Below are 12518 nucleotides of genomic sequence, written 5' to 3' on the forward strand. Positions count from 1 at the left end.
GACTAGGTTATACTTCCTCTCCAGAAGTAGGAACTGAAACTCGGGGAGTCCCGCCGACCAATCCCCGCTTCTTTATCTACTAGACCCACCCCTCCTTCCACACCCAGGAATAGAACCCTGAAGTCCCAACTTCCAGTACTTAGTTCTAGCCACTAGCAAAGCCCCTGACATCTAAAACCATCAATTACCATTATCCTGCCATTCAAGTCTACCAACGTTACGGTGAAAAGGGAAAGAAACCAAAAACCTTTCAACTATAGATAAGCAGACAGGCTGGGATTTACATGGGCCTGACCCTCATCTAGAAGAATTAACCTTATAAGACTAAGAGGGTAATTAAATCTCATGCTTCAGGGCATAAGCTGATCGCCATAGGGGTCAGGAAGGAATTATTTCCACACACAGTACTGCACTATCAGAGGATTTTTGCCCTCCCCTGACGCATCAGGCACTGGTCTTTGCCAGACCTGCTTTGACGGACTAGTGAGCTGATGTGCCATGGCAAATCTTATCCTATCCTCTAATGTCATTAGTGACTATTACTGGCTCTCCTCTCTTGTGTTAGGCTTCTACACTAGGGCGTTGATTCTGGGCTCACTGATCAATGGTAACTCCATTCATTTCAGGGGAATCATCCTGGTCTCCTAGCTCGGCAGGCAGGACCAGAAACATGCCCGTAGACTCTCAGGAGAGCTCGGTGCAGCATGCTAGCCCTGAGGTTGCAAAGGTGCAGATCCGGTCGGGCAAGTTCCCTACGAGACAGACACAGCACAAGAGAGGAAGACTGGTCTTGTAGCCAAGGCAGCAGACTAGCTCTCAGGAGACCTGTGTTCGGTTTTAACTTGGTCACAGATGTACTGGGCTTTGGATCAGGGCCCCAATGTCTTGGAGTTCCTTACACTGCAGAGGCAAATGATTATTTATGAATTAAATTTGCAAAGGTAGCAGAATCATTGGTTACTCCCCAGAGACCATCCACACAGGTCTTGTGGCCAAGGCTCTGGAGCTGGATTCAGGGGATCTGGGTTTAATTTATGGCTCTGCCACAGACTCTCTTGTGTGACCTGTGATGAGTCACTTAATTGGTGCAGGCCTCAGGTCACCATCTGTAAAATATTTCCTTGGTCTGTCTTTTCTACTCAGACTGTAAGCTCTCCAGAGCAGGGTCCATGTCTTACTACCTGTGGGTGCCGCACCCTAGCAAAATGGAGTCCCGGTTAAGCTTAAGTCCTTTATGTGCTACCGTAATACCTATAATAATGACAGATCAGTCATCTTTGAGAAAAGGGACAGTGCCTGGGAACCCTTTGAGTCTGTAAGCTCTTTGGGGCATTTGTAACGTGTTTGTACAGCTCCTAGCACTATGGGACCTGGACTCGAGGTGCTACTGCCATATAAATGTTCAACAATGACAATCCAATAACCTAGCTAATTGCAAGTTCTCAATGAGGTCAGGTTCTGCTGGGAGCTAGTAGCGCTGGTATGCAAGCAAGCATGTACATAGCAAAGAGCACATATGACACGCACGCACACACACACAGAGGCATGTGCGGAGACATCCCACATGCAAAGCAGCTTTAACTGGAAGACCTAGATTTCCAGAGGCAGAGCCATGACATGAAAGCACATGCATAATTCAGCAGCATCGGATTCCTTAACTACTGGTTAGCAGCACGAGAGAGGAGAGATTCTCCCCTCTCTGAACCTCAGGAAAGCTTCTGTGGAGACGGGAATGGAAATTTTACCAGCTGAGCTGCCACAACGCATGGGCTAAGGACGCAGGGCGGACCTGAGCTTTGGACTGAAGCCAGTTTTCCCCACCCCAGAGAGAAACTAACATTTGGAGTCAGTACCGTGCAACTAGTTCGGGCAGTTCCCTAGTCACGCTATGTCCAAAACGCACCCCTATGGACAGTTTATATCAGTGGTGGGCAACCTACGGCCCACGGGCCGCACGCAGCCCATCAGGGTAATCCGCTGGCAGGCCGCCAGACAGTTTGTTTATATTTGCATGACCACCCACAGCTCCCATTTGCATGGCGGGCCGCACGTTGCCCACCACTGGTTTAGATCCTTGAACTGAAACAAAAGAGGGGAGAGAAATGATGGAAGGAAGGTGGGACCTTTGTAAGCGCCTAGAGACCGCAAGTGAGATCAGGGCCCCATGTGCTAGGCGCTGTACATACACATTGTGAGAGAAAGCCCCTCCCCTGAAAATCTTACAATCGAAATAGACAAGGGCAGGAAAAGGTAGGATTATTATCTCTGTTTTTCTGATGAGGAACTGAGGACATTAAGTAACATGCCCAAGGTCTCACGGGAAGACTGTAGCAGGGCCAACAACAGGCTGCAGGTCCCAGGAACACGCCTAATGGATAAGGTGTCTGACTTTGGATCAGAGGGCTGTGTGCTTGCCTCTGATCACGGGTTCTGCTGCCTAGATCTCAGCTAGGGACGTAGCAGATTCTCCCTCACACAAAGCCTTGAAATTGGGGCTGGATTTCTTTCTAAAGCTAACGGGTAGTGCCGCCGGAAGATAAAGGGCTTGATACGGGAATCCCTGGCTAAGTTTGTAGGGCCGGGACTATGCAGGAGGTCAGACTACAGGATCATAATGACCCTATGTGGCCTCAAAGTCCATGAGTCTTCAGAGTGTCAGATCGGCACCCAATCCACTGGGCCACGCTACCTGGGTCTGTGAGGGGCGATAGGGACTATCGAAATACCTAAATAGACCATGGGCCATTTCCTGTGCTGATTTACGTCAGCATAGAGCCAGTGACCGCAACAGAGCTGAGCCGGTCTACACCAGATGGGGATCGGACCCGCTCTCTTCTAGAGCTTTGCTTCTTTCCTCCAAAAGCGGCTTCTTTCCTCTCGTCACGGTGCATCCTTGCTGGGCAAGGGAAGGAGAGGGGGAAATAATTGATTCCGAAGCCAGCTCCGGTGACCAATTAAACAGCCCTGCTGCTTCGTTAACTTCCTGGCTCTGAGAGGGTTTTGCTGGGTTTGTTTTAAAAGCCGGCCGATACATTCCTTGATCATGCAAAGAGCGCGGTTCAAAGCGTGTGGTGAGGGTGGGGGGAGGTTCTTTATGGAATCCGAGCGGTGTCAGATAAGCAGCATCCCCGTTCCAAATGTTTGTGATTACAGTGGGAGGGTGGAGGGAGAACCAGATACAAAAAAAAAGGAGCTGCAGGAAAGATAAAGGAGCCCCTTGACTCGCCCCCAGGCAACCGTTCCAGCCAGATGTTCTCAAGCCCTCAGTTGTCTCTCTCTTTGTATCAGACCACTTTGTGTTTTTATTATAGGTAACATGTACATGCTGTACTCTCTCTCTTTTTCTTTTTCCATTAGCTCTTTATAGTAGCTATAAATCCCACTGCCAGATTCCCTTTTTTTTTTTTTTTTGTCCTCACGCTGGCTCCCAAGCTGCCTGCATCTCTCCTGCCGGGGGTGCTGTGGCAAAGCAGGAAGAAAGGCGGAGGAGAGAGGTACTACAGGGAGTGAGGCGTAACATGGCGGACTGGGCCCAGAGCGGAGACTCTGGAAACCCGGGTACTAGCACCAGCCCTGACCTCTTGGGTAAGTCACTTTCTCTCTGGGTCTCATTTCCCCCTCTTTATCTATTTAGACTGGGATCTCTTTGAGGCAGGGTTCTCTCACACTGTATGTATGTACAGCGCCTAGCGCACTGGGGCCATGATCTCAGTTGCTCTTATATTTACCATAACACCTAGGAGCACGGACCAAGCCCCTATGGTGCTCGGTGCTGTTCAAGCACAGAACAGACAGTTCCTGCCTTATCTAAGCATACATCTACCTTTGACCTGGGAGGGGTGTTTCCCCTCCCCCCCCCGCTTGAGCTAGCACCTAAAAATAGCAGTGTATCCGTCGCAACACGGGTAGTAGCTTGGGGTAGCCGTCCAAGTACGTGCCCGTCGCAGACACATTTTTAGGCACTAGCTCAAGCCAGTAGGTCTATGCGAATCACACCTCCCAGCTCCAATGTAGACGTACCCTAAGTACAAGACAACAGATGGATACCGAAGACAGGGGAACACAAGGAGACAATGACATGGTATTGGTCAGCACGGTAGTGGATCCAGTGCATACGGACAATGTGGTTCATAGTCACCCGGGGGACATCCGCAGTGCTGTCAATTTCATCGCGGGCTGTTGTGCTCAGAACCCCTGGAAATCCAAGCCCCAGGTGGCCAGGGGTTTATTCCCCCCCCACCCCCGCACAGAGAGCTAGCCCAAGGCTTAACCGAGGCTGCGCGGGGGTGAGCTTCGCCTCTAAATGAAGAGCCTGGTGGTTGAAGTGAGCAGGCCCGGCCCCCAACCCACCCAGAGCTGTGGTAGCGTGAGCAGCGCAGTTGCCAGCACCCAACCATTCAGAACCCTCGAGGCAGGCCCCCCAAATCAGGAGACTGGCTTAAAAATCGTGAGATTTAAAGAAAAAAAAAGGCGGGGTGCTTTCTCTAGGCTTTCTGGTTTCTGAGCCTTTTGGATCACGTTCCCAAGTTGTTCTCTGCAGTCGTGAGAGTTAGAAATGTACTTTAAAAAAAAAAAAGGATGAAAGCTAATATTCTCGCCTGATCACCTGACTCCAGGAGCTGGAGCTTTGAAAAAAGCACCAGGTATTGTGAGACTTGCAATAAAATTGCAGCCATTGGCAACCCTGAGTAGTAGCTCCTGTGGGAACCAGATTGTCACAGCTGTCTTCTATTATTCCCCACCCAACCTTCAAAAGCTCAGCTGAGAAAAGCCCTTCACTAAGGTGACAGGCAGGAGAAACTGAGTCTGACAGCTAACACTCCCCTCCTCATTCATTTTTACAACCTCTCCTCATTGTTATTTATTTATTCGATGGTAGCAAAGAGGGAGTCCCGGCTCGAGATTCTCCGGTGTTAGGCGCTGTACAAACACAGAACAGAGATACTCCCTGCCCCGAAGAGCCTACAATCTATGTATAAGATGACAGACAAGGGATGGACTACCCCCATTTTACAGCTGGGGAAACTGAGACACAGAAAGGGGCAATGACTTGCCCAAGTTCACCCAGGAGGACAACTGAGAAAAGAACACCCCTCCCAGATCATAAACCCCTGCCCATTGCCCTGAGCTGGGGCAATTAGCTATTAGAGTCGAGTACAATAACTTTACTGATTGGGAAATTGAGGCACAGAGGGATTAAGTCTCTTGCCCAAGGGGGGAGGGATAGCTCAGTGGTTTGAGCATTGGCCTGCTAAACCCAGGGTTGTGAGTTCAATCCTTGAGGGGGCCATTTAGGGAACTGGGGTAAAAATCTGTCTGGGGATTGGTCCTGCTTTGAGCAAGTGGTTGGACTAGATGACCTCCTGAGGTTCCTTCCAACCCTGAGATTCTAAGGTGAGTCAGTGCACAAAGCCGGGAACCAAACCCAAATCTTCCACATCCTACTCCAGCGCTTTAATCGCAAGACCTTCCTCCAGTGCCAACCATCTTCTCACCAAAGTCTGGCTAAAGGAACTCACACAGCATATTACAGCTCAACCCCTCCTCCACCGGTCAAACCCCTCCGGCCCCCAACCTACAGCTCACTGGGACCCTGGGCTCTGGCAGTGAATTCACTCTTTCCTTTCCTAAAGGGTTATAAAACAGGGCTAGAGCAGGCTTTCGGACTCCAGGATTACTAAATATTTTCCATTCATTTTAACTTTGAACAGGGCTCCAATAACCGGCTTTATATATGTTATAACCTCCCGCCCATGTACGGCATTCAGCAACGCGCTGGCATGCCAGAGAGCTGTGCTGCCCCAATAAAAAAAAAACCTCCAGCTCCTTTAATAATCACTAATGCACCATTTCCTGCTCGTTATGGAAATAAACACTGCCCTGAGCAAGTGGGATACTTTCAAAAATATTCCCCTCCCCCCCTTTGCCCACCCAAGTGAAACTTTAATGAAGAAAACCTGCAATTTTCTATTGTTTCACCGTGGAACAATAAAGCTCCTGGAGGGAACTTGCTGCAGTGCTAATGGTTTTTCTTTTAGCAGCAAAAGCCCTGGTGCTGGGTGAGGAATGATGAGGAATCGCCCATCGAGTTCGACGGAGAAGCTACAGGCACTGATTGTGGGCCCAGAGATGAGACCGGAGACCAGTTTTGGGCTGCAGCCCCATCCACAAGGGCCACAGGTGATGGCAATTGGAGGTGAACGTGCATGGCACACTGCTTTCACCTTGACGCCTCGCGTGTCTCTCCAATCGGCGAACTCTCGACATTTTTCAGTCCGAGGTGGTGCCATCAGACCTTGTCCCAGGCTAAGAGCACCCAGGTGTTGAGGTCCACATTGCAAGACTGGAGGCTGGCTTTGAAAGGAAGGCAAAGTGGCCCTCAGAAGAAGCACCTTACTCATTGCAGGAGACACAGAGGTTCAGTTCCTGGTTCTGCTACAGCTGCCCTGGGCGACCTTGGGAAGTCACTTGAAGCTAGGCTACTTCAAGTTCTCAGAACTACTGGGGTCCTATTTTCCAAAGAGCCTATCTCTGTTCTAAGCTATTGAGGTCCTTATCCCGTACGTTTCACCGTAGCCTTGAAGCACCTTCCAGTCGTGCGTTACGTGACACGATTAACAGCTGCCATTCAGGCACTGAAAACGAAGCCAGATTTTCAACAGTGCTCAGTCGCTCCAGTTGCATGTCGGGAGTTGGGGAGCTGGGATCTTTGGAAAATCTGGCCCCAGCAGTCTAGATCTCAACTCCGCCCCGTTCTAGCGACTAAGCTAAACTTCCTCCCAGAACTGGAAATAGACCCCCAAAATTCTGACTGCCCGTCCCCCCAGCTCTAACCACTAGACAACCCGGGAGCAGAACCCAGGAATTCTAACGTTAATTCCCCAGCCCTGACCACTAGACCACGCAACCTCTCGGAATGGGAAATAGAACCCAAGAGTCCTGCTTCCCACTCCCCAGCCCTGACCACTACACCAAACTTTCTCCAAAGCTGGTAAATGGAACCCAGGAGTCCTGACTCCCTGCCCCCAGCTCTATGCACTAGCCCACACTCCCTCACTGAGCTTTTGTCACACAGAATATGCACACCAGGGCTTTTATTTATTTTTTTCATGTGCTTCGGAGGCATTTCTTTTAAAGAAAACATCGCCCCACGGATTGCCATCAAGACAACAAACCCACCTGAATCCTTAAGGAAATAACTACTCAATAGGGCCTCTGTCACGGTGGGTTAATTTTAAGACCTCACAACTTTGAGGGTGTTCCCTGAAGGCTAGGAGAATTCTGCTGCAGCAGTACCCACAACTTCCCCATAGCAGCCCACTCAAAGAATCTCCAATGCTAGCTACAGAACTGCAGAGCCGCTGGCAAGTACAGCAATCAACATGGCATGTTGCAGATGAGGGTTCGTTCTGCTCATTATAAATAAGACCTGCTCCTCTTATTTGGGGGGGGGGGGGCTGGCTGATTATCTGATCCCCATTATCTGATCCATCCTCCTGCTAGTGCCCACTCATCCCCTAGGAGATTGTTTCTCTTCCCCCATGTAATCTCGGCCATGCCATCCACACTCAGGGAAACTGACAACCCCCCGCCCATCGGTTTGAGTGGAGACAGTGCAGTCTTTTGGTGTTGGATTGTGGGCAGATCATTATAGAACCCGACACCCTCACCCCCAATCTGTGCTCAAGCCACAGGGGATATACAGTATTACAGCTCCAAATTACAGACCCTTGGCGCAGCTGATGCTTTTAGGTCGAGAGGTCTGCAACTCAATCCCCCGTGCGCTGGTCCAAATGTCACCTGGCACATGGCACATGGCAAGCCAAGCCCAGGGTCACCATAAAACCCAGGCAGAGCCAAAGGTGTCACACACTCATGCCCAAAATCTTGCAGCTGCGAGGGGATAGACTGATACGCCGTATGCACCCCATGGGCCCGATCCTGAAAAGTGCTGATGGGGCTACCCAGAGGGTGGGGGCAAAAAGGGACAGTTCTCCCCCCCGCCCCCGCAGTTCGCGCTGCCCTCCAAACTGCGTACCGTTGCAACCTGGTGTTCGGGGTCGCAACAAAGCTCAGGTTTGGCCCCACTGCCCCTCCAAGGGGCACCCCCCCACACCTGAGTGGGGTTAAAACCCCGCATGCTGGGTCACAACACCACTCACTGAAATTTGACCCCTCTATCATGATGGAGGAGCCTCCAGGCTAAACCCAACTGGGCCAGGTCACAACCCCCAAGGGATGGGGGGAAAGGGGGCATTTTCCACCTGGAATAAAATGTTTCAATGGAAAAGCTTTGTTGAGCTCTAAGAGGAGAACCTCAGCTGCAGCCTCTAGCCACTGATTTCACATTAATGCACCGCTATTTAGTAACGCCAGTGTTTTGCACCGAGCTGGGGAGTGTACCTCTCAGACTCCCCAGGCGCAAACCTGGCTGGCTTACCTCCTTGGAGCTCTTTTCATCTGCTGATCTCAAACCACGTTATAAAGGTGGGCACGTGTCACTGGCCCACGTTTGCCAAAGCGACTAGTGATCCCGGTTGACCTGACTTGAGACACTGTAAAGGAAGATTTTCAGGGAACAGATGCTCTGCACGGTCTGAAAAAATCAGCCTCTTTAAGGTGTCTCAGCGTGGGCAGCCAAAATCGCTCCTCGCTTTGGAAAATGTAGACCGTTATCCTCATATTACAGATAGGGAAACTGAGGCACAACTCCATGGGAGTTTGGTCTTTGAGCGTCAATCGGGGTTGGGGGGAGGGGCAGGATCAGCCCTACAAAAGGTATCCAATCAGGAATTACCGACCTGTCGATTTCGCTCATCCGTGATCCGCTGGATCTGGATCTTCTTCCTCCCCATCTTCTCCGGAAATCCTCACCGTATGGGGACGACTTTCTTGTGTGGGGGAGGGGGGAAAAATAACCCTGTTTTAAAACGTTTTCATGAACGAATTTTTCGGTAGGTAAAAGTTTTTAAAACCAAAAAAACAAACAAAAAATCCGGGTTGCTTCTTTCTCAGTTCATGTTATGCTGCCGTCTGGTTAATTCCAGGCGCGTTGGGCCTCCAGGGGCTGCTTGGAAACCTAGGGAAGAGAGGAAAAAAGGAATTAAAACATTTTTTTCAAGCAAAGCCTTCCTAATTATTCTCGTTCCTATTACCATAGCCCTAGGAGTTCAGTCACAGACCAGGACCCCATTGTGCTAGGGGTAGTACAAACAGCACAAAAAGACAGTCCCTGAGCCAAACTATGGGAGGCCCCAGTGGTATCCAGATGCCACAGTGCTAGGCGCTGCACAGACGCACAGTGAGACACCATCCCAGCCCCAAGGAGCTTGCAACTGTAATAAAGTCACCAAGAAAATGACCCCCCAAAAAAAGGACTCCGAGCAAAATTCCTATCCTCAGGACAAACACAACTGCATGAAGATTATTTACCTCGACTCTGGTAACAGAAAGCAGCTACTCTCTCGCTCTCTCTCTCTCTCTGTTTATACCATGCCCATCACCACTGTGTCTGAGTTCATGTCTACACGACAGACGCGGCTAGCGCTGTAGCACCATAGTGCAGACGCTTCCTGCATCAACGGAAGGCGGATTTCCATTGCTGGAGTTAGCCCACGTCTCCGAGAGGCAATAGCTAGGTCAACGGAAGAATTTTTCTATCAAGCTTGTTGCACCTGGGGGAGTCGGGGGTGGAGGAGGGGGGACTCAGTTTAACTACACCGCTCAGGGGGTGAAAGGTCAATCTAGGTCTTGCCTAAACACTGCTTGAACTCTACTGTATTATACTGAGTGTAGATGCAGCTATTCTGGTATAAAGGTGCCTATGCTGATATAGTCATTTCCATATAGGAAGGGGACTAGGCTATATTGATGCATATATTTATAACTGTGTAAGTGAGGCTGTACTAGCAGTTGTACTGATATTACGATATCAATTAAAAAAAATCACCCTCCCCGAACCAACAGCTATACCAGGACACAACCCGTGTCTAGAGCAGGTTCCAGACTGCCTAATTTAAACCCGATCTGTTTGTCCAACCAAGGTATTTCTTATATCATTGTCTAAAAATCTAGGCAGCCTGCAGACAAATGAAGACTTGGCATAGATTCACCTGTAGTGGTTCCTTACATTTTAATTATTTATTGCGTGCAAGGCCGAGGGGTCGGGACTGAGATGGGGGCCTCACTGAGCCAGATGCTGTACAAACACATACAGGATTGCCAACTTTCTAATTTCTGAAAACCGGACCCTCCTGCCCCGCCTCTCCCCCCAAGGCCCCGCCCCCTTCTCCACTCCTTCCCTTGAGGCCCCGCCCCCCTGCTCGCTCCTATCCCCTCTCCATCCATCACTCACTGCTCTCCCCCTCCCCTTTGCTCGATTCTTTCCACTTCCTACTCTCCACCCCAGCTGGGCTCCCTCTACTCCGGGGCTGGGATGGGAGCTGCAGTCTGACTCGGAGCCTGCTGCCTACCTGCCCAAAAGATGCAGGTAGTAGGCACCCCTGGCTGAGCAGGGGCTGGTGAGGGTTAATGATCCTGCATCTCCCCCACCTCTGCCCATGCTAACTGGACTTTTCGTGTCCAGTCAGTACATCTGACTGGACACTGCCAGGTCCCCTTTTTTGACCGGACTTTCCGGTTGAAAACTGGACACCTGGCAACCCTACATACACAATCCTTGCCCCAAAAAGTTTACAGTCTAACTAGACACGGCAGACAACAATGCGAGAGAGGGGGCACTCCTGGGGCCGATTTTTATTTACCCTAAGGCCCCTTTATACCTCTCCAGCAGCCGCAGGCCAGGGCAACTGTGCGCCCAATCTCTTGAAATGGGAGTTTTTCGAATGACCCGTGATGCTGCTCATTTCAGACTCTGTCGCATATCACTGTCGAGGGCCCACTGACTCATTTCGATGGCGGGCTACCGGCTCACCACCTGGCTGATGATGACGCTGTTAAATGACTGGATCCATTGCACGTGCGCTGATGAGCAGCACAAAGGAGCCTTACAGCGAATGGAAATTTCACTGACACCAGGGCGTATTATCCCCATTTTACAGGGGCGCAGAGTGATTCATGGCCAGCTTTCCAGAAGACCTCAGGTCTCAATCAGGCACCAAATGGAGCAGCGTAGACGTGGACAGTAGGTGCTAAGCCCTTTTGAGAATCTGTCCTTTAGTAACTGCCTAACTGGGAGCTGAAGCACTTTCGAAAATACCCCGAATCACAGGCACTCAGCAACTCAAACCCTGGCTGCAGGTTACGCAGCAAGGGTGGGACAGAGCAGGGAAGTGAATCTAGGGTCAAATCTTAGCCACAAGTTCCACAGGCCTGTTGAGACAGCAGCGAACCATCCAGGGCACAAACAGGAAGCATTTTTGTACACATGTGAGGGTGGGAGAAGACAGCCATAATAAACCAGTGAATTTCTGTTCTTTTGTGACATTCTGAAAAAGCAGTGTGGGGGGGTTGGTTTTTTTGGTTTTTAAGTCAGAAGAAGTCAAGTGGCCGGTCATTAGCCTGGGTCATTTAAATTCTTCGCCGCTTTCTGCCTGAATCTTCAATTTTGCATTTTTTTAAATGTCTGTGCCTGGACAGCCACAGAAAGGTGTTCCTTAAGGGGCATCAGAGAGAAAATTTTAAAAAGAAGCCAAGGCAACCCTGGAGTTTTACTGTTATTAACACCAGTTGGATTTGGAGTGCTCTGATCAATCTGGTTTGATGTCTGTGTTTATTTAAATCCTTCTGTTTAAGATTCTGTCCTCAGAAAAAACAAGCGCAGCAATCTGGGGAAAGGGGGGGGGGGCAGATGTGTTGTCATTCTTCACACATCACCAAGCAAGGGAATCCCAGCTTGAAGTGTAAAACTCAACCTCGTTCCCAATTACAAAACCATAACACTAGCTAGCTATTCCTCCTACTCTAGGAACCCTGGGATCCAGTGTGCGGTGAAGAGACAGGTATCAGCTGTGACGTGGAGAGGAAGGATTTTGGGGGGTGGGGGGGAGAAGCACTAGGCTGTAGGCAATTTGGGTTGTATTCCCAGCTCTGACACAGACTTGATGGACATACCTGCCTGGATCCCTACGTAATTACTCCAGTGGCGAGGGCCCCTGAGTTGCCACCTGCCACGGCTCTGCTCCCCGAGCTAGCTAAAGTTCGCCCAGGTATGTCTCCATGAGCGGCAATCACACCCCCTGACTGCAATGCAGGCACACCCCGCAAGTCACTCTGGGCCTCAGTTCCTTGATCTGTATAAAGGGGATAATTGCACTTCATTGGTTTATTCAGGCTCTGATCCTGCCTTCGGCAGCACACGGGCAGAATGCTGCCGCGGGGAAGTCAGAGCACAAGGCGATCGGCAGCATTTTGATGTCCCCGATCTCACAGTCTTTCGTGTGTTTATCCTCCCAACACTCCCGTGAGGCAGGGCCATACTTTCCTCTCCATTTTATAATGGGGAACTGCGGCAGCCCAGTGACTTGACCAAGGTGACACGGGAAGTTTGTGGAAGAGCA

At 50.3% G+C, this 12518-nt stretch overlaps 1 protein-coding gene across 1 annotated transcript in view; it reads right to left on the reverse strand.

The window, feature by feature from the left end:
- Positions 1–12518, reverse strand: part of MEF2D (myocyte enhancer factor 2D) — a 167217-nt gene that overhangs the window by 61201 nt on the left and 93498 nt on the right. The window contains exon 3 of the mRNA XM_065419815.1: positions 8802–9079. Coding sequence (XP_065275887.1) covers positions 8802–8855 — 54 coding nt within the window. The 5' untranslated portion in view covers positions 8856–9079. The remainder of the gene's footprint in view (positions 1–8801; positions 9080–12518) is intronic.

Source organism: Emys orbicularis, chromosome 20, assembly GCF_028017835.1.
Source record: "Emys orbicularis isolate rEmyOrb1 chromosome 20, rEmyOrb1.hap1, whole genome shotgun sequence".
NCBI classification, from domain to species: domain Eukaryota; kingdom Metazoa; phylum Chordata; order Testudines; family Emydidae; genus Emys; species Emys orbicularis.